Source organism: Erithacus rubecula, assembly GCF_903797595.1.
Source record: "Erithacus rubecula genome assembly, chromosome: 1".
Lineage (NCBI taxonomy): Eukaryota > Metazoa > Chordata > Aves > Passeriformes > Muscicapidae > Erithacus > Erithacus rubecula.
Window position 1 is genome coordinate 10,907,803 of NC_136658.1, and position 22,012 is coordinate 10,929,814.

General features: G+C 40.2%; 1 protein-coding gene across 2 annotated transcripts in view; it reads left to right on the forward strand.

Moving 5' to 3' along the window:
- Window positions 1–3,177: 3,177 nt before the first annotated feature.
- CXADR (CXADR cell adhesion molecule) overlaps window positions 3,178–22,012 on the forward strand; it is a 31,972-nt gene continuing 13,137 nt past the window's right edge. For both annotated transcript variants that reach the window (XM_079304784.1, XM_079304783.1), the window contains exons 1-6: window positions 3,178–3,340; window positions 18,642–18,811; window positions 19,451–19,655; window positions 20,014–20,169; window positions 21,159–21,281; window positions 21,551–21,689. In XM_079304784.1, coding sequence (XP_079160910.1) covers window positions 3,286–3,340; window positions 18,642–18,811; window positions 19,451–19,655; window positions 20,014–20,169; window positions 21,159–21,281; window positions 21,551–21,689 — 848 coding nt within the window. In that variant the 5' untranslated portion in view covers window positions 3,178–3,285. The remainder of the gene's footprint in view (window positions 3,341–18,641; window positions 18,812–19,450; window positions 19,656–20,013; window positions 20,170–21,158; window positions 21,282–21,550; window positions 21,690–22,012) is intronic.

Sequence of the window (22,012 nt, forward strand, 5' to 3'; positions counted from 1 at the left end):
GCAAATAACCAGGAAAACACTTCAGGAAGCTCAGCTGGCTGAAAACAAACTCAGCCTAGCTTCCCAAGCTATCTTATCCACTGGTGTCCTGAGCTCTAGTGCCAACACACATGGGAGTTTAGAGCTTGGGGGAGAGCAGAACTGTGGCACCTCCAATTTAAACCAACCTTCAGGTGGGTCCACACTCTACATCAACAGCCTGGAACAGAAATGGTCCCATCCTTCAACCTCAACTCCCCAGTCCTGGCCAAACACTCCCCCATGTTGACTCTGGCTTGGATTACAGAGTAAAGTGAAGGAGTTTGCTGATCCATCCCTTTTCCAGAACAATATGTCCCAGAAATAAATGACTCCCTCCTATAACTAGAAATCCAGACCCAAAGTCCAAAGGGTACTGTTTTCTCTTTTTCTTTAGTTTTCTTCCCTATTTTTTTTTTCCTCTTGCCCTTCTTGAGAGATTTTGCTATCCACTTTAGAAATAATATGGTCCTTTGGAGAATTTTGTCTCAGGTATTGCAATGGCTGATGACAGCATCTCCTCCTGTACAGGACAGAAACTGAAACAGAAAACAAGAATGTTTGCATGGCATGGACATGTCCTGTGTGACCTGTAACACAAGCATGGATGATTGCCATTTCTGCTTCTGTATGTTAACCCTGTAACTTCATTTGGTGCTCTTTCACCCATTCCCTCAAGAAACTAAACCTACAGTAATTTTGCTTCATAGAAGGTAAGGCTGATAAGGAATTATATAAGATTTAGAGAAGATTATATTGATTTTACATTTTATTTCAAGTTATCTATAAGCTCAGGCTGAGACTGATACAAGGGTAGTACTGAAGGGTTTTTTAACATTAAACACATGAGATGGATTTTTTTTATATTCAACATAAAACATAAGACTCTTGAGCATAGGACAGCATTCTCCGTAACAGACATGATAAATAATTTTCCATTTGTAAATTGTGTGTGGGTCTGGATTGCAGACCTCTGCTCTGGTGGATACATTTTCCTTTTTGACTGGATTCTGCCTTTATCCTGTAGCCTTTTTTGGGCTGGATCCAAAATGCTGGCACCAGTAAAAATCTGTTCAAAAAGTTTTGAACCTGACTTTTTCTTTTGTGAGTTGTCATTTTCACACTTATCTCTTTCTCCCATTGTGTTTAGTGTTCCAGGAAGTATAGGTCACTAAAAATCTACAGAATGTCACATCCTCTAGTAATCCTGCTAGTTTTATGTCTTTTCAGCTGGACCAGTGCTTGCAGTGGGGAAGTAGGGATTTTTTTTTCTTTTTAAAAATAATTATTGAATCTGTAGTGTTCATTTGCTGGAGTGTGAACAATTTTCAGGAGTGGGAACTTGACTGCATCAGTGTTGCTTTTGATTTAAATAAGACTAGGAATAGGTCTGTCTAGGCTAGCCAAAATGTGGAGCTCATGTTTTCTAGATGCAGTACAGTATTAATTTTAATTACTAGCTAGGATTTATTTCACAGGAGGGTGAGCATCTCCATTCTAATGACGAATCATTTTCTCTTTCTGTAATGACTGTGATTGCCTCATTATACTTTCCATGGTATATAATTTCTGTGTTGACACAAGTGGATGTACAGCAAAAAACCTCACTCATCCAGTCAGCCTGGGATACTCGACTCAGATTACCCTTTAAAGTCTGCAGCACTATAAAAAGCCAGAAGAGTGCAAAATCTTAATGCCCCTGCTTTGAGGTTCTGGTTCCTTTAGCTTCAGATTACATGAGTATTTTCTTTCCCTCACAGAAAGAAAGTTCTGTCATTAAATAAAATGCTTGAAACCTCCAGAAGTGAAATTCTATGCTTTACATATAGTATCCAGCATCTTATCAGGTAGATTTGTTTTTAAAAGGAGATCTAACAGACACTGTGAGTTGCCATGTCCTTATAAGATATAAGCACTGCTTATCTGAACCTTCATGGAAAATGACGATGGGTTTGTCCTACTTATCAAAAAACTAATTCTGAGCTGGCAGGTAAAAGCTGCTGCTTTACTCAGAGTAACCAACCATTTTGAAAGACATCAGTGTGTGTTCACATATTCATAATTCCAGCAAAAATGGAGATACTACTGATTTCAGCATTAGGAACCCTTTATTGAATGAAAGGTGCAGCACCTCCTTTTCAGCTAAGTGAATCTGAACCAAAACCTATATAATACCCTTTTGACAAGGGTAAAGAAAAATTTGTTTTTTAAACTCTCACCTTCATACATACAGAATGTAATAACATAAATATGTATTTGAACTTAATTTATTATGGGCATCACAGAAAAACAACGAACGGTAACACTTTCAATATTTGTTTGGAATGCAAATCTGGATTGCACAACTTTTATGTAAATATTTGGTTATGGGGGCATTTTCCCAATAGAGACAGAGCTGTGGACATAACAAAGGACACGGTACCGATACTACTTAATGTTATACAAGTGTCACAAGCACGTTTATGTCAGTTTCGCTATTGCAGTTGTAACAAACGCATGGCAATAAATTAATGGAAAAAAACCTCGTCAAGTGCACTTTGTCTTCTGATAAACATATCTGATGGTTTTGCTGTAGGTGAAGCATGAATCAGGTTTCTCTGGAACCGGTGAGGACTATTTTGGACACCATTTTACAGAACCAAAGCCTGATCTGCGCCCTTCCGCACAGGCTCTCGTCTCCCTTTTGTCTCCTGAGCCAGTTTTCCGCAATTCCAGATCTTTCACTGGCAGACGTGTGCTCTGCACAAGGAGCGCACAAGGCGCTGCAGCCGCGTTGCCATGGGGACCGAGACCAGTCCGCCGAGCGCTCGCAGTAATCGCAAGGGACGAGCGCTCCCGACGGGGCAGCGCACCCCGAGCATCCCTCCGGCTCCCGCGGGCCGGCGGCGGCGGGCGGTGCGCGGGGAGCCCCGGGCCGGCAGTCGGTGCGCGGGGAGCCCCGGCGGAGCGGCGGGTGCCCCTCACGGATACGCCCCGGGCCGGCAGTCGGTGCGCGGGGAGCCCCGGGCAGAGCGGCGGGCGCGCCTCTCGGGCCGCCCCGGCCGGCAGTCGGTGTGCGGGGAGCCCCGGGCGCGCCTCACGGGCCGCCTCACGGGCCGGCGGCGGCGGGCGCAGGTGGCGCGGGCGGGGCGGGCGCTGCGGAGCCGCGGCGGGGCGGGGAGCGGCCGGAAGTGACGGGGCCGGGCCGGGCTGATTCACCTGCTGGGCGGTGCGCGGGGCGCAGCCCGGGGGACGGAGCCGCCGCTGCCGCTGGGTGCCCGCCGCGCCATGGAGCTGCCGCCGCTGCTGCTCGAGGTGTCCCTCGTGCTGCTGTGCTTCGCAGGTAGAAGGGACGGGATGGGACGGGACCGACGCGGAGGGAAAGGAGAGGAAAGGAGGGAGAGAGGGGAGGGCGGGAGGCGGCGGCTCTGTGGGGAGGCGCGGCGGGGTGAGGGGGCTGCTGCCCGCCCGGTGTGCGCCCCGGGGCTGGGGTGCGCCGCACCTCCGAGTGCGTGTGTGGGGTCCCTGTGTGCGTGTGTGTGGGCGTGGGGCTTCTCCCCCTGTGGGTGTGTGCGGGTCTCGGCCGTGTGCGGGTCTCTATCGCCCGTGTGCTCCCCCGTCCCGCCAGCCCCCTGCCCTGCCCGCCCTCAGCCCGGGGCGCGGTGCCCGGGCGGGCGCTGCCGCTGGGGCCGCGGAGCCGACCTGGGCTTTGTTCGCCCTCAGCGTGGCTGCCGAGCTTTATCTGCCGCCTCCCCCGCCCCTTCCCCCGCCGCCCTCGGGGCCGCTGTGCCGCCCGGTGTCTCCGCAGTCAGGGAAAACCGACGTGGAAACAGCAAAAGGATAAAAAAGAAAAAAAAAAAAAAAATCCCGATCCTCAGCCCTGCGTGTGTAGCACCTCCAGCATCCAGGCTGGCTCTGCTTTGGAGGGGCCGGGAGGCTCCCGGAGAGCCCTCAAACCCGGTTTTCCAAACCCCATGGCCACTATTGAGCCCTGCGGAGGAAGCGTGGGAGGAGAGGAGTTTGGAGTGAATTGGGTGGACCTAAACGCATTTGCTTTTCGTGATGAAAGACAACAAAGGAGTAGATATCCTCAAACAAAAAAAGCAATCAGCCATACCCAGAACCCACACATACCAACTAAACGTGCCTGGGCTGCTAAAAAGTAGGCAGATGTTTTTCGTCTCAAATAGTAGATGTTATTAGGTTCCTGTAATGAACTTGGCTGTCATATCAATGTTTCCTAAACAGATCTCTAAAATAAAAGTAAGTTTTCGCTAAAGTTGACCCAAACTTATGTGAAACTCTAAAAGGTGACAAAACACCTATGGAGGTTCAGGTTCACAGTAAAGTATGTACCAGTGGTGTCAGGAGGTCAGGTTTTATTTCCTATTGAAATGTTAATGTTTGTGTTGATGTCACTGCTGTTTTGGGAAAATTACTCATGGGGTCAAAATTCTGTGTCTGTAATGGAATGGTGAACTCTGATCTCCTGAATGAAAGGGAATAGGTAGTTCTGCATCAAATGTGTTTCCTGAAGCAGAGTTTGAAACAAGGTAGATGCTGTGTAAGAACTGTGAGTTACTAGGATTTAGTTAAAAAGGCTGGTTATCAAGATTTATATTGAAACACAGTGTAATGAAAACTGTTACATGTGAAAAGAACTTGTGAGTAGAATTATATGTACTGCACTTGCACTGCTAGGTTATCAAAGTTTATTGTTATTAAAAATTAGGAATAATTAATATATGAAGAAATGTCAATTCACAACCAAATTTTACACTTCAGTTCTGCTGAAGGGTACAGGTGTCTTCAGACCTCAGTGTGAAATTGGATGACTTTCTAAATAAGGAAATATTCCTAATAAAAATACATGTATCTCTTTTGTGCAGTGTCTGTACTCTAAACCACGTGTATTTCACAGTCCTCTGAAGGAAATAATTGAATAACCTGTGTATCATAGCATAGGTGCTCTGAGCTAGCTTGTGTTTTTTCCCATCAGATTGGGTTACTGTTTCTAGGTCTGTGCTGCAGATAGACATAGTTCCTTCACTGAAGGAACAGATGTCAGTAAGTTGCTGTTCTCCATATGGACAAAATTTAGAGGAAGCTATTTTTTGTGCAGTTGAGTGAAGGCTGTTGTCAGTGAAGCATTGCTGAGGTGCTGAAACTACTTGAATTTATGGTGGTTGTGGTTTAATCCTAGTAAAAACCAAGGACCACCTACATGGTCACTTGTGCCCTTTGTGTTGAGATGAGGGAGAGAATTGGAAGGGTAAAAGTGAGAAAACTTGTGGGTGGAGATGAAGACAGTTTAATGGGAAAGCAGAATCCATGCATGCAAGCAAAGCAGAACAAGGAATTCATTCACCACTTCTCATGAGCAGGGAGATGTCCAGCTGTGCCCAGGAAAGCTGGGCTCTGTCACAGGTGAGGGTGGCTTGGCAAGAGAAACACTGTCACTGTGAACATCTCCACTTCCTTCTTCACCCAGCTGTGTTCCTGGATCATGACATCTTGCAATGTGACACCGTCTCCCTGGATATACAGTGTTGGGGAAGTAATCTCATTCCATTTGGTGCAAATCCAAATTTGTGTAGGATTTTAGGGGACTAAAAATAACTATGGGTGCTGAACTCGTGATCCCGATTTAACAAATATGCTAATAATTTGCAGCTTTTAAAACTTCTGAAAATGTGTAATGTCAGAACACAAATTTTCAATAGTTGAAATATTAACATAGCCACATGATACCTATACAAAGATAGATGCTAACAAAAGATACTACATGCATAGTGACTAATTTAACCTTTGGAAGAAGGTCTTACAAAACAGTAATGCTGTGCATATAAATGCCCCAGCTGAGGAAGCTTTTAAATAAAGTAAAAGTTCTGGTAAAACAGGAAAATGTGTGGTTATTGCCCTGTTGCTAAACTTGCAAAAGTAATTCCAATGTCCTGCAAGCAGGAGTAGATCCTAATGCAGGCATGGTAAGTCAGCTTTTGGTGGTTAATACACTTTGCCAAATAAGTATAATAAGGAACTTAAGCCTGTTCATGTTTTTATGCATGCAATAGGATCTGGCAAAAGCTTAAATTAGAAGTGTGACTACCACAGGAGTTTAATGATGACTCCCAGTCTTTTAATTGCTAAACCTGGTGCATTTCATCTGTTGAGCAGTAACTGTAACAAGATGCAGGGTTCAGGTTGTTCTAAAGTGTCCACTGATGTGAGAAGTTATCTGAAATTCGGGACTCATTTCCTGGATCTTAGAGTTTTAAGAAGTATGAAGGTCTTTAGCCAGAGATTACTTAATCAACTGTTAGTCAACTGCTGTGACATCGACCATGACATTTGAATTAGTGATTTTTGCCTTGGCTAATCTGTATTTCCCAGAAGGTATTTTATGTGTTGAGAATGCTGCTGCAGAGATTATTATAGCTCATCACTTTGGTCTCCTCTGACTGGCCCCCCTGTGTTCCATCAAACTTCAGCTGCCTCTCTGTCTTCACTTTCAGTTCTTGCCTCTTCCACAGCCAAGCCCACTTAACAGACAGATGAAATTAACCCTCCTGAATGTCTGGTTTAGCTTCTATTGCTGCTTTACAAAAAGTCCATGTGCTCATGTTTTTATATCAGCACATGTATGCTTTGCTACTGATTCCATTCACACTTCAGGAAAGTAATCTTGAATATCTTAAAATCTGCCTCAGTTTTGGAGCATATTAAAACATTTTTGCCACAGTGCCTACAGAGATTTGTACATACTAGGAAGCTTGTATTTGGGACCAGTATCATTTCAAAATACTTCCACAGTAATTTAATCAATTCTTGCTTGCATGCTTTCTAAAGCTTGCAATGACAGGGATTGTTTTGGTCTTGTTGCAACATCTGGTTGATTTCTTGAAACTTTTAGATACTGTGTGAAACATAAATTTGGAGATATTTTAACAACTGCGTGGCTCACCTGCATAGAAGAATATGTGTCCCCCCACCCCTTAACTACTCAGTTTAGATACACTTTAATTTTTTCTGTTTCCTTCTTTATCCTCCTTCTTTTTCGGGAATTAACTCTTTTACTACTTTGCACCTTTCAGGAGATGGTACAGAGAAAAGCCACTTCAGCCAGTTGCCACAGGAGTAAGTGGAGGGGAAGTCACAGTTCTGTGTAAACCTGTTTCAGTAGCAGCTGTGATATAAGCAGCCCCTGCAGCCTAGCTGATGTTTTCCTTTACTGCAGTTGTAAATGGGTCTCAGTTGCTGAAAACTTTAATTTTTTAACTGGTTAGATTGCATTATTGGAAACAAGGAGTATTTTGCCACCAATTTGTCCTAGTACAGGGCAGGAATGAGTGACAGGAAGGATGGCAGAAGAGCATTAGGTGGAAAACTTGTTCAGTTTTATCAGTATTTTCCCAAAGTAGGGAAATATCTGTAAAACTTTGGCCTGGAGAGAGCTTAGTAGAGGAACAAGACTACATGGCTAAATCAGGCAATCAGTCAAATGTCTAGATGCCATCTCAAAAATTATTTTTGCATCTCATTTGAAGTTGTACCTGGCATTCATCTGGCTCCATGGTGAGCTAGTTCAGGGAGTTTAAAAGTTAAAAAAGGAATAAAATTTTGTGAGGTCAGTTTTCTACCTGTTCCTTTTCCTGATTTGACTCCATGAGATCAAGTCTGAATTATAGCAAAGGGGTGTCAGCTGGAACCTCAAATCCACATGAGTGGATATATATTTTTGCTATTGTTTATTTATTAATCTAGTTAAATGTCACCTACTTAGTGGGTCTTATGTTCAAAACATGATATAGAGTCAAGATTTGGAGTTTTATTTGTTTTACACTGGAGCCATTCACTGGTGCTCTGATGTCCTTTAGCTGCTGTCAAGAAGCATCTGAGGTACTTGATGGTTGCAAGTTTTGCAGTTGCACTTGCTGCTACATTTTTTAACAGATTTGTTTTTCATGCCCTACAGCTAAAGCCTATATGCTTAGTACACTGAAAAATGATTAGTCAACAAGAACTGTTTGGTGTTGGAAGGAAGGATGAGGATTTGATACATTCTCAACTGTTTGAACTTGTGCAGAATTAGTTTGCATAAGGAAGTTTCCTGTATTCACTTATCCTGCATCTTCAGTTCTTCATTTTAGATGTATTAACAGTATAAGCTACAAAGGATATTTAATCTCAGTTCTTTTAAGACATGTAAAAATTAATCTATATGTATAAATATAAAAATATATATTTTTAAAAGTCTTTCTAAAATTTTTCATGATTAGTTAACTTTGTGCTAATTAGAGCAGATATTCTAATTCTTTGAGTTTGCTCCTTTCTGTCTGTTGTGTGGTGGGAATGGGGCAGGGAGAGAGACAAGAGTAGGCAGACAAGACATTTTTTTCCTGACATTGTGATCTTCCACCTTTATATTAAAAAACAAACAAACAAATCAACAAGAAAAGAGCCCAAAATCAATTTGTGCTACTGAATCAAATAGTTGTCTATGCTAATGCAAAACTTGCATGTACTGGGGAAAAAAGCATTGCCTGTTCAGTAGCTCGGAAGAGCCAAAGCCTCTTTACTCAAGTGAAATTAATATGGCTGCTCAGTTAAGTGTTGGATTGTAGTGAACTCCCTGATGCACTGACTGACAGATGTGCCCAATGCAGTCACACTGCCAGCGAGCTGCTTCATTCAGCTCCCTTTTAAATGCCATCAAATTGGCAGGAAAAAGATCGAATCATGTGGCTTGATTGCTTAGTGACTGTGTAAACCTCCAATATTTGCCTGCAATGGGAAAGTGGCTTACAGAGCTAAAGGCAAAACAACCTGTGCAGCTGGTGTAGACTTGGTAGAGGAGGGGCAGGATTTTGTGAGTAAATTGTCAGGATTTCAGCTCTGATCTTTTTCTGCATTCACTGAAAAAAGTCTTTGTAGTGGTTGACCTTAATTTCATTTTACACTTCTCAGTACTGTTTCTAGGTGGTTCCTTAAAGGCTCTGAAGTGTGAAGGTACAGTGTCACATTACACCCCCGTTCCAGATGTGATGTGGTTACATCTGGTGTGTCTGCTGTGTTTGCTGCCCCTTCCAGCAGTGGCATTGGATCCCTTCTCCCCTCCCTTGGGTCAGAGCAGCCTCGTGCAGCTGCTGCACCGAGAACTTGGAACTCATTGTCATCTTCTCTAGAAACTGGACTAAACACTACTCCTCTGCTTAAAACTAATCTTAATCGCAGTTTGTTACACTATCCCCTCCCTCTCCGAGCTGCCTCCCGAAAGCTTATCCTTCCCTTCAGTAAGGAGATCTGAATGGCCCCTCTCTCGCCCTGATAAGCGCGTCCCTCTCAGGAAGGTCATCAGCAGTTGCCGGGATACAGGCTGGTGGCTTCGGCTGCAGCAACCCCAAAGCTCCGAGAATGTGCCGAACAAGAATTTTTTTAGATTGGGAGGATGTGTAACTTGTAGTTTAATTGTGCTGTGCCTTTTAAACTGAGGCAGGGGTATGCTACACTGCATAATTTGGAGCTATTTATTAATTTACTGCTGTCTGAAGACATCCAGACTGAAACAGATTTTTTTTTTTTTTTTTTTGTCTTTGAAGAAGTGTGCATAATCAGTTTCCTGTCAATTTTTTTTTTTAAACTTGGAGGATTTATGGATGCAAGTAAATGTGCCTCAAAAAGTGGTATGTCTCCTCCACCCTCCTCAGAGGAAGTAAAATTTGGAAATATAACCCACTGTTTTGAGATCCTTCAGCAGAGTTGACTATCCATGTGATAGAAGTTTCTCAGGCTTATTCTTATATGTAGGGGGGTTTTTTTGGGTTTCATTTGTGCTTCATTTTATCTTGTTGTTTGATTCTTGTTTGGTTTTTTTGCTTGTTGTGTTTCAGTTTTTGTTTGTTGTTGTTTTGTTGCTTGGTTGGTTTTTTTAATAAGTGCCCTGCTGTTTCATCAGCCTTCATGTTGTAGCGCATGGCAAAACTTATTTCATGCATATAAGTCTTTTATCTGCACCATCTGTGGAAAAAGTGTTCTGAAAACTGGAAGTTTGGTCACTCAGCCTCTTCAAGCTGTTGGTGAGGTAGCTGCAATGAAACGTGCAAGAGAGGATTTAAAAATCTTGCATCTAACATTAAGTATATAAAACTCTAGCTCTTTTCTAAAAATCCTGTGTAGACTTAGTTTCCTGAACTGTTTTTATATTTAGTCTGGGACTAAATGAACTAGAAAGGAAGAGACACTGTGTGGACCCAAGTTTTTCCTGGGTGAGTGCTTTTATTCCTGGGCTGTCTTTACTTTCTCTGGCTCTATAAACTGTATATTTTCTGCACAGTCGGAGAGTTTCACTAAGATCTGTGACTCCAATTTAGAGAGCACTGACATGGTGGGTCTGAAATGCAGGTGTTAACATCTTTTGTCTTAGTTTTACTGTCTTTGAGGATTGACCAGTGTTCTGCCTAGTGGACTTAGGCTAGTGTAGAAATTAAAGTTTTTATCTTCTCTCTAACCTCTTTGCATTGGGACTTTTTGAAGTTTTAGTAGAAGAATATTTGGTACATTAGTGTCACTAGCCTTGGAAATGTTAGGATTAAGTAATATTGTTCCTTTTGCTGAAATGTTTTTTGGGTGTTTTTACCACTGCAGTGAAATGTGCTTATCTCTGAAATTTGTATCACTGCATTGTATGATAACAACGCTTAGGGTGTGAAGCATGGAAAAAATGTGGTCTGTGGAGCACATTAAACAGTAACTGTTTAACACTTGATATTAGCAGGACAGTACTTTCTTTGTTAGGAAAAGCTTTGTGATTTGCCTTTATCAGCATGGGATTATCCTAAAAACTGAATTCTTTGTGGAATTCTAAATTTAGAATGTACTAAAACCAAACCTCTTTAGATACATGGATTCAGATGCTTTAATGTTGTGTGAGTTTTTCTTTTGTTTTATTTATTTATTTATTTATTTTTATTTATTTATTTCATAGTTTTTTTTTTTTTTAGCTCCTGACCAATTGCTTGCTTGTTTCTGTCCTTTGTGTCTTGATTGTTTTACCTCTGTTTAGGTTACTGTGAAGCCTGAGTATTCCTTGGTACCTGGCTAAATTAATAGGATGTGTATTGAGCTGATACGTGTTTTGGAATCTGTCATGAAACATTTTTAAGTTTCATTCTCACACCAAAAAATCCCCAAGTCTATTGAATTTGCGTTCTAAAGGGAAGACTTATTTTTTTCTTATCCTTATAATTATCTTCTTTTTTATTTATATTGTTCCTTTAATGTTTATGAAGTTAAAGAACACTGTTTAGGGACTGTTCTTTGTGTTGCAGAGTTTGACATGTGAGGAGTTAGATTCAGCAAAGCTTTATAGTGTTTTGGGCCCAAGCTTCTGAAAGCTGGGTCCTTTTGCTCTTGGAGGTAAGATGTGGAAACTGAGAATCCAAATCTGAAGCTAAGCCTTTTTTTTTTAAGACTTTTTTTTTTTTTCCCATTTTTTGGGAGGGAGGGGTATCACTGATAAATTTAGTATGTGGTTTTGTTTTTCACTTGTGGTAAACTGTGGCAAACTGTGACTAAACAGCATAACTGCAGCTTTGTGGGCATCTCAACTGTGCTGATGTGACTCAGCTCCTGGATGCTGCAAAAACCACTAAAATAAGTAATGCTAAATATTTGTTTCCCTTTATTCCTTTGTGAAGGCAGCTTTTAATCCAGTTACTTGATCAGCAGGACTCTGCATTGCAAGTGTTCTCTTTGGCTGCTAAGGATGCTGATGTTTGGTATTGTGAGGAAGCAGTGGATGATTGTGGGATGGTGAGTGCTTGTGAGGATTTCAGCCTTGGAGACTTGTGTTTGTGTTAGATTGTGCCAATAAACACCAGGAAATCTCAGCCAGGCTCCTTCCTCCATTAATCCTCCCTGCTTGCTGAGGGTGTAAACTGGACTCACTCACTTTTACAGGCCTGAGTTCAGAAGTGCAGGTTTGAAATAAGATGATGTAGAACTTCTATCTGAGTGAAGGTGGGAAGGGGGAGAGACTTTTTCTGTAAAGTCATTACAACTAGCTGAGAAAAGTAGGAGGTGAACTCTTGAGGCATATTCAGAAGTTAAGTGGGGATGTTGGGGAGGTAGTTTCTGATACTGAAATCTGCCCAGTGAAAAGATTTGATCACAGGTACATATCTAATCAGCATTTGAAAGAAAAGTCTGAGCTGAAGTGTCTCTTAAGTGAATTTTATGGCTTGTTGCTCTCAAAGCACTAATGTGCATTTCTGGTTGTAATCATTACTTGCTACTTAAGGCCACATTCTGTGGGAAAAGTAATTTTTATGTTTAGAGCCTCTGCATGTTTGCAGTCAGTATTGGCAAGCTAGACTGGTTTTGGAAAGCCTGGTAGTAAAGTGCTCTGAACTTACAGTTGCAGGTGGATCACACTAAGTACAGCAGCATCTCTGAACTCAACCCTTACTCTGTGTAGAAACTGTCCTGTTCCCCATCTAGGCAGACATCTAACCTGTCTGCCACGTTACATAACTGTCCTGTGGCACAGCCTATCTGATGCCAGAAACATTCCTGCCAAATTTAATGCACACTTACATTTGTGTAAGCCAGCAATGCAAAATTTCAATGTTTTAATTTTTTATTTCGATTAAATAAGAAAATGCTAAATGCATAAGTAGTTAGAGTAATTTTCTTTCTATTATTTATTAGTATATATCACAGCTCTGCTTATGTCTGTGTTGGAATGAAGAAAGCTTTGCTCCATTTTAATTTTGTCTTCTTTCTATTTTGAAGATTCTTTCCATAAAATACTTCATTTTCCCTAGATTATTCTTAATAATACCTTAGTTTGCTAAACTGCTCTACTTGAGTGATACTTAAAGGTAAGTTCAGATATTCAGAAGGAAAGAGTTTTTCTAAAACTCTACTGGTTTGCACCCCTTCAGAAATCATGGGAAAAACTTGTTCAGTGATACAGATAAAGTTTTTCAATGCTCTTTAGGGTCAGTTTCCCAGAAAAAAAAAGACTATTTTATTCCACATTAAGAAACTTAAATCTGAATCCAAATTGTGTGTTGACCATTTCTTCTGTGTGTTGACGCTTTCTTCTAATACAAAGTTTTGCAAGGGATAATACTAACTATTTTTCATCAAGGGAAGGGTGCATGTCTCTTCTCAACCAGTCACAAACATTCATTCTTTTGTTTGCTACAGCTGAATATGGCACATGTTCTTGGAAAATACTTTGAAAACAATATGCAGTCATTTGGATCAGGTGCACTTCAAAGTTGACTTTCAGGGGTTTTCTTGAGAGCTTGTTGTATGCTTCCGAGTCTACACTTTGCTGCTGTTAGAAATTAGATATTTTAATGCTAAGCATATTTGAATAAGTGGGATAAATGACTTGAGTTACCTTTCTCTGTCTAAACCAGAAAATATGTCTGAAATGAAACCATAAAACTATGCTAACCAAAAGAAATACAAATCTTCATTCAGCTTGAAAAAATGTCTGCCTGTTGTGTACTAGGACCCTCTTATGTTCTGAGATGTATACTAGGGGAATAAAATAAATCGAATCTTGCTGATTTGAGTGGAAACTGAAGGGATAAAAATTGAGAAAAATGTTGTCTTGTCAGTGTGTGTTTGTTTCACATAGATCTTTAATCAGTTGCACAATTGTTTGTGTTGGATGTGACCTCAGTCACATCCAGCCTTCTACTCCAAACAGCATCAACACTAAGCACTTTGGTCTTCTCTGTATCAGCTATCACCTGTCCTGTTTTTCTCTCTGGTTCTTTACTGCTCATGTAATAGTAGAAGGTTTTCATGTGGCACTGGAGTCCCATGCTGCTTTCAGTTTTGGTTGTGTTTTGACTTCCCTGGCAGGGATGCTGCATGACTGGGTGATATTTGTGTATTCTTCCCTTGGTAGACTGTTCTTGCTTTTTCCTCCTTAGGCCAAGCCACTGATTGATCTGTTGATTTTGCTGGATTTTGGAATGTACTCCTTGTATGGTTAGCAATTGTCCTTAAATACCCCTCAGTTTTCTTGGGCTGTTTTGCTTTTTAGAGCTGGATCCCACAGAACTCCAGCTACTGGGTCAGTCTGTCTGCCTATATGAAGTGCAGGCTCTTGCTGGATTTGCTTTCCTCCTCTCAGGATTTGAAACTTCGCTATTTCATGGTCATGGTCAAGGCTGCTGTTGATCTCATCCCTGGCAAGTTCTTAGGTTTTTTTCCTTGAAAGCAGTTTCAAGAAAGTATCAAGAGGGGAATGATTCATTTGGTGCTTTTTTCCCTGAAGTCTTTCAGAAGCCTCTTAGATTTTGTCTCCTGCTGTGTTGCCCTTCTAGTAGATGTCACAGAGGTAAAATAGTAACCAGTCTCTGTCATTTTCAGAAACTTTCTGGAACTGCTGAAGTAGCCTTCATCAGCTTTCTCACCCTGAACAGGTGATTTGTAACCAACTTTGGCTGTGATGTCCTTGTGGTCCTTTCCTTTAATCCACAAGCTCTTAGCCAGCCTGTTGTCTGTCCTGTAGAACAGCTTTGTGTGTTCCAGCTGCTCCTGCAGGTAGAGGGCAGGTCACCTGCTGTTCTTCCCTTTCTGGCTTTAGCAAGCTTGTGTCCATTCATGACAAAGCGCCAGTCATGCAGGCTGTCCCATGTGCCTCACTCTGGTGTCAGTTCTGTGTACAGGTGCTGTAGGTGGCTTCCCTTTTAACATGCTTTGTCCTCACTAGTGTCTCGCTTCCTTGTACCAGCCTGGCCCAGGTACTTCCCATAGCTCAGTCTCTCTTCCCTCCCTGACTGCAAAGTTCAATTTCCATTCCCTGGTAGATCTCTCATTTACAGTGCTTGTCACCAGCTCTGATGAGGTTGTTCATAACCCACTTCCCTGAGTGGATCCCATCCCTAACTTGGCAGCTCTTGTTTCTCAGGGGTACTTGTGGCTGTAAAAGTTAAAGTGCTTCCTTGCAGTGGAGTCAGTTCTTAACTTGAAGGATGTGTCTGTACAAGCCTTTTCTCCCTCACAGGAAAAGAGCAAGGAGAGTAAGCATTGCCTGAGATCCCACGTCCTCCTTTGCCCCTGGAGTTCTGATTTGCTCCAGGTCTCTGTTAATGGTAATAATTAAGTGGAGAAGAACAAAAAAGAAAAGGCACTAAGGGTTGGAGGACCCTTGACAATCTGACGTGTTGAATCCGGCCAAGCCTCCTCCTTCAGTGTATTTGACAGCAGATTGTGTCTTCCCTGAAAAAGGGAATCTCCAGCTAGTATTACCTGCCCCTCCCTTGTGTTGCTAATGCTCAGTCCAAGCCCAGCTAGCTCTGACATGTACCTTAATTAAGGTGCTTGCTGCTTCTGCATGCTGATGTTGACCCAAAAAAAAAAAAAAGTGGAAAAAAGCTTTGTGTTTGCAGCCTTACTATAAGAAAAAGATTGTGGAACTCTGGTGTGGAATACTGGTATAATGCAAAGGAGGTGTTGGGAGAGGTGCAGTAAGAAAGGAATTGAGATTTATGGAAGAGGTCTTATAATTAGAAGACTCAGACTAATGTCCTCTCTTAGCATCTAGTGTGTGCTGGAAGCTTCAAGTGCAGAAATGATTATTGGGTGTTATCCTGAGGATTGTGTTCTTTAGCTTTCATTGACATGTTTGAATGCAGTCAGTGTGCATGAAAATACTTCCTGGACTTCAAAATTATGAAAAATCAAAACTTTATAAAGATTTTTATGACAATCTTCTATTTTGGGCAAGGCTCTTCAGGCTGTTGGGTTTTGCTACCTTTTTTTTTTTTTTTTGGCACATGGTTACTATTTGGGTGTTTGGATCAAAGAAAAGAGTGCTGTAGTAGAAACTGAAACATTTGCTGCTTCTGGCTTTTAAAGCACTTGGACCAAGCTGCCAGGCAGTAATAGGTGGGACTACTGTAGTCTATTATCCTGGCAGTGTGTCTCTGAAATGTAGTATTTCTAACTTTTTCTTCCCAGTTGCCACTTTCTCAGTGTTCTGCCATGAAACTGTGTCATGTCCACTTTGAAATTATACTCACATGAGTTGTCTGGCAATGAAGAGGCAAGAGATAGTTGAAGAATCTAAGACATTAGCTATATCAGTACAATTGAGTACTTGGGGGACTTTTGGTTGTACTGAATTGTTCTTTCTGCTTTTATATTTGTTTGAAATTGTCAAAGGGATGAATAAGTAACAGCTGAAGAGGGGGAAAAATAAAATGTTGTTTGTACAAGTCCCATTTTTTTAGAATAGTAGTAAAAAAAAAGTCAACATATGGGTACTCATCTGTCCAGTTTGTTTTGGCCATGTTGTGTTTCAGCAAGTATCAACTGAAAATCAGATTTTACATTTTAGTAGTAGGGATGTGTCATATCTTCCTCAGAGTACGAATTATATTACCCCCTGTCTGCTGTGAAAAAGCAGTATGTTGCTCTTACATGAATTATTGTCCTGTTTGTGAAATTCTGAGCAGGTTGTCTTGTGGGGAGGGGGAAGCAAATGTGTATGCTGTGGTCTTTTGTTGTGGAATTTCAGATGGCAAAGTGACTGTGACTGGAGATGCTGCTACAGAGCAGCTCTGTTTCAGTGATTTGCTTCAGAATGAAAGCCTCTAATTTCCCAGGTTACAGATTTGAGGCTTTTAAGGAAGTTAGCAGCATCATGATGTATTTCATTATCAGTCACTTAAACTGTGCATGAGTTTGCATCCCTTTTCTTTAATATAGTAACATTGAAGATGCAGAAATGCAATTTGGAGATGAACTTGAGACTATTGTATTACAGTTCCCTAATCAGGCCATGGGGAAGGGGAAACAGAAGAATATCAAAGTGTCGCTGAAAAAACAGTTCAGGAATTTACATCAGTAATGTCAAAGCTACTATGTGCCATGGAAACATGAATGTACTTTAAATCTACCCATAAACAGAGGTTTTGCTTATTCAGAGGTTTAGAATGGCTAGTTGTAAATCTGAAAAGATCCTTTAAGAGGGGATAGGACTATGACAAGTCAACCAGTATTCATGGAGGTCACTATTATTTATGGAACAGTATTAATTCAGCCTAGTAGCAGAGAATTAACTGTTCAGATCTGTTTATTGTGGTCAAAAAAACGGTGGTACAAACCTATTAGATTTGTCTTTGTAAAGGTGGAGGTTGTTGGTAAGAGGCATCTTTCCTACCTCAAGTTGATGTGGGTTTTTTTGGTTAGTGTTTGTTTTTTTCCTTTCCCCTTCTCGCAGACTGAAGGTAATGTCATGGAAAGTAATACCATGAATGGTAGGAAACATAATAACCCTACTTAGTTTGTTAGTAATCAACTATTGTGAAGGCCTTTGCTTGGAAGCTGTAATCTGGAATTTAGTATATGTAATGATTTCTCTTTCTAAAGGATTTTTTTGGAAATAGTTGTTAAAGATCCTATTGTTTTGTCATCAGAAAGAGAATGCCAAGACTTGATAGAGGGCAACATTTTAATAAAGCAGAAGGATATCTATTGGGTCCCTTCCAACTCACCATATTCAATGATCCACTGTAGGAAGCTCCTCTACTGCACTGGCCCTCCTCTACTATATGGAGAAGTGCAGGTTGGAACATAAAAGCACCATGCAAAATGATTTTAAATTTTTGGCTGAGACTGTTACTTTATATCTATAAAAGGAACCAAAGCCATCTATCCTCCTCACACCTCCACTCTCCTGGTAGCCTTGCAGCTCTCATGCTGTGGTTGCATCTGGTTTTATGTCTACAACTTGCACACATAAAATGACTGAAAATTTGACCTTGCTTTCCAGCAAGGTGGACAGTGGATGTAACAGTGCCAAACCTGTTTCCATCGTGAGCAAAGGGTGTGCTTTCCACGACCTGGCTGTGATGTGTAAGCCTGTACACTTGATATAAAGAAAGCCAGTGTTTGTGGTGCAATAGGGAGAATCTTGCTTCAGGCCTTTTGAGTAGCTCTTTTTATGTCACTATATGAATTCTTTTTCAGGGTTGAATTGAGGAAAATTTGTTGTTTGGAAGCTTGTTTGCCTAGAGGCATGCAGATAAGGATTCCACAGCCTTTTTAGAGGAGTAAGACAAGCAGAAAAAACAAACAAATGCAAAAAACTCATTGAGATTTTTGGAAAATATTTTGTCCTCTATCTCATTGTAGATAGAGGAGCCCTTATAACTCAAGGCAAAGTAACTTATTTCCAACCCAGGACTTCTCAGGAATTCTGTCTGTCTTGGCAGACTTCATTGCTGTTCTATACTTTCATTTTACATTGAGGGAGTAATGGTAAGGTGATTATATAGTGGCTTGAAAACCTGCTACTGAAAATATTTAGCTTGTGGTTGTGTGGGATGTGAATTGTGGAGAAGGAAAAAACAAAAAACAAACAAAATAAAACCTAAACCAATCCCCCCCAAAAAAGGGCTTGAAAGATATAGCTGCCTGTTGGATGTAATTCCAAATAGCAGCACGGGACTTTGCACTGTGTTGTGTGACAGGGTCTGCACAGGCTCTCTTCAGCAGTGGCAGGTCTGACTGATGGCATGATTTCTATACAGAAAAAGTATGTCATAGAGCACTTACAGTGAACAACTGAGTGTGATTTGTTTTTAAAACATAAAAAAATATTTTTATAGGTCTGACGAGAAGCCTGACTATAACTTCAGTTGACCAGTCAACGTTTGAAAAAGCACAAGGAGAGAAAGTTACATTGCCGTGTACTTTTGAACTGTCAGAAGAAGATGAAGGCCCACTAGATATTGAGTGGGTTTTGATACCAGCAGATAATCAAAAGAGGGAACAAATAGTAAGTAGAGACTCCTTATTGGACAGTGCTAATTCAGTTGTTTGAGTAGGTAAATATATGAATTTTGTTACTGACTTTCTAAACTTCCACCTTTTCAGGTTGGGATGCTTGTGATCTTAAATTGATTTGAAGCACCAGTCACATAAAATCTAGTGGAAGTTTTGAAATACCAGATTATGGATGAAATGTCAAGACATTTTTTACTTATAATCTTTCATTCTAATAAAGAACTCCCAAATTAGAAATACTTCAGTTCCAAAACGCGGACTTAATTTTAAATATATTAACTGTTTTACTTATTAATGCTTTCCTGTCTTTGAAAGCCTTATAAGTAAGATGATTCATATTAGTAGGCAGGTTTTGCAGAATTAAAGTGGAGCAATTCTAAACAGTTTTCTTTCAGTCAGAAGTCAATGCTGACATATTGGTACTTGGTCAGGGATTGATTTGGTTGGAGTATTGACTATAATGCTGTGTGGTGATATTTTGAAGATGGAGATATTTGACTCTGTTTTATTCCTGGGGTTAAAACTATAGAAAGAAGCTTGAGAATTCAAAGAGATGAAATTATTTTACATGTTTGCACACTAAGTGAATTTCTGTTTTATTGTTTGTTTTTGTTGTTTTTTTTTTTTTTAGATAATTATGTATTCTGTAGACAGGGTTTATAATCATTATTATGCTGGTTTGACTGGGCGAATGCAGTTTACTAATCTTGATCCCAGATCTGGTGATGGTTCATTGGATATCCTGAATTTAAAAGCAGCAGACACTGGCACATACCAGTGCAAAGTGAAGAAGGCTCCTGGAGTTCAAAGCAGAAAAATACAGTTGACTGTATTTGGTAAGATAATTTATTTTCTTAAATTTTCAGCAATGTTTTTTATATGCTTATTCCACCCTATTTTAATGCATGTAATGACAGCTTCAGTTGGACAGTGTACTGAATCTGTGGTGATTATAGTTGTTATTGAGGCTTGGGAAGGATAAGCATAATTCTGTTCTGGGAAAGGAAGGGAATGATATTTAGAATAACAAGCATTTTTAGAAGTTTTGACTCATTTCATAGAAAAATCTTTCTGTGCTTAGAAATAGTTTGTGGCACAAACTTTATCTTTCACAAAATGAACTCGCTACTAGAACACAACTAGTAAACATTTTGATTGTGACTGTTATTAATTCAGTGATGTTTTGTTTATTAGTAAAGCCAGCACGGACTAAATGTTCCATTGAAGGATCACAGGAGATCGGAAAAGACGTTACCTTGAAATGTGTGTCACAAGAAGGATCCCCACTTTTGTCTTATGACTGGAGGAGAGTCTCTGGCACACAGAATCTTCCTGCCACTTCCGTGCTGAGTACTGTCAAACTTCATTTGTTACTCTGAAATACTTAAAAATATTGCAGTAGTATTTTTGGCTTATCCTGATTTGTAAGCATTTCTGGGTTAATATTACTATAGAGTAGTCAAGATTAAATACTACTTCTGCCCTCTAACAAAACTGACTGAAACAAGGCTGCAGTTGATTCTGGTTTTTAATTCATGCTTGGAAATGTTTCAAGCTTTTAAGTTCAGATTCTTACCATTAGGCTGCAGTATCATGCTCACCTGTGCCTAGATGTTGTGAGTTCTGCTTGCTGATGGTTTTCCTTTTGTGCTTAAGTGGATATTGGGGAATTCAGATGTGGCTTCAATTTGATTTAAAGCAAGCAAAAAATCTCCAGTGTTTTTGTAAGCTTCTACACTCTGACATTATGTGATATCTTAAAACACAGATCTCTAAAAATCAACTACAAAGGATGAACCTATACTATTCTTAATTTTGAATTTGACTACTGGTGTCCTGTTTGATGTTGTTTTGACAGTGAATCATTAATGTCCTTCTCTGTAATGCTCAAGACTTTAGCAGGCTGCTGTTGTTATGCTCCTTCTTTCATCACATCTCAAATTTGCCTTGTAACAAAAAGAGCAATTGGCAATATAAGTGCTGGACAAGAATGAATGGGAAATCATGCAAGAGTGGCTTTTAACTGACTAAAACCATGTTAGTTTTGGTCTTGTGAATGCAGTTTTGTGGATACTCTTGAGTGTGTTCTAAAGAATCTAGACACTTCCTGACTTGTTCAGTAGACAGAGCAAGTCAAATGCTGTGGAATACATTTCTAGTGGGGTAAGACTTTTACAAACAAAAGCATTTTACAGCATGATAGAACTGTTTTAAACTGGATGTTTTTTGTATAGCATTTTTAAATTAAGATTTCATGTATATGCTGATTTAAGAATTCTTTGATGATACATATGGAACTATATTTAGGAAAATAAAACTCTGCCTTCTGTTGTTTGTAGATAAAAATACAGGGGAACTTCTTCTGAAAAATGCCTCTCGAGAGTTTTCTGGCACATACCACTGTGTGGCCTCAAACAGAGTTGGCACGGATGAATGTTCTGTTGAGCTGAATGTCACCCCTCGTAAGTGTTTGCTGTGTAATAGTCACACAATGTTCTTGTATTAAAACTGAACAATCTTTTTCTCTAAACTCCTAAAAGGTTAAAAACTCTAATGCTGTTATGTAGCTTGTGGGTGCCACTTCAAGTCTTTCTGTTTTAAATGCATGTGATTGAACACTCCTTCTGTGATTCAGTGATTCTGCCTTGTGAAACATACTGGGCTTAATGTTAAAAGAAAGGTCTTCTAACTTTGACATTTAACAAACAGTATTGTATTTTGTCTGTTCTAGCCATAAATACAGCTGGTATAATTATTGGAGCTATTATAGGAACTGTGCTGGGTCTCTCTGTACTGGGTTCTATCGTCTTCTGTTTATGTAAGAAGCACAAAGAGAAGAAATACGAGAAAGAAGTACATCATGATATCAGGTAACGTGTCTCTGGTTTCTGAGCAGTATTACTGGAAGATTAACTTTTAAATGTGTATTTCTGCAAATAAGTTACTTAGTTGAGATTTCTGTCTTAATCTGGAAAGCTTATTATAGCACACTAATGGTTTGTCAGAGAACTTTTGTGATTTGTCTAATTTCAATGAACATTTTAGAGACTATGAATATTGAGGATTTGGGGGGTCTTTGTTACCTTAAAGGAAGATATAAGGATATTTTTGACTACTACATTAGAATAGAAAAAGCAAATTCAATATTTGTTTTAAAGTAATGGTGATTGAACTCTTGTTGTGCAACTGATTT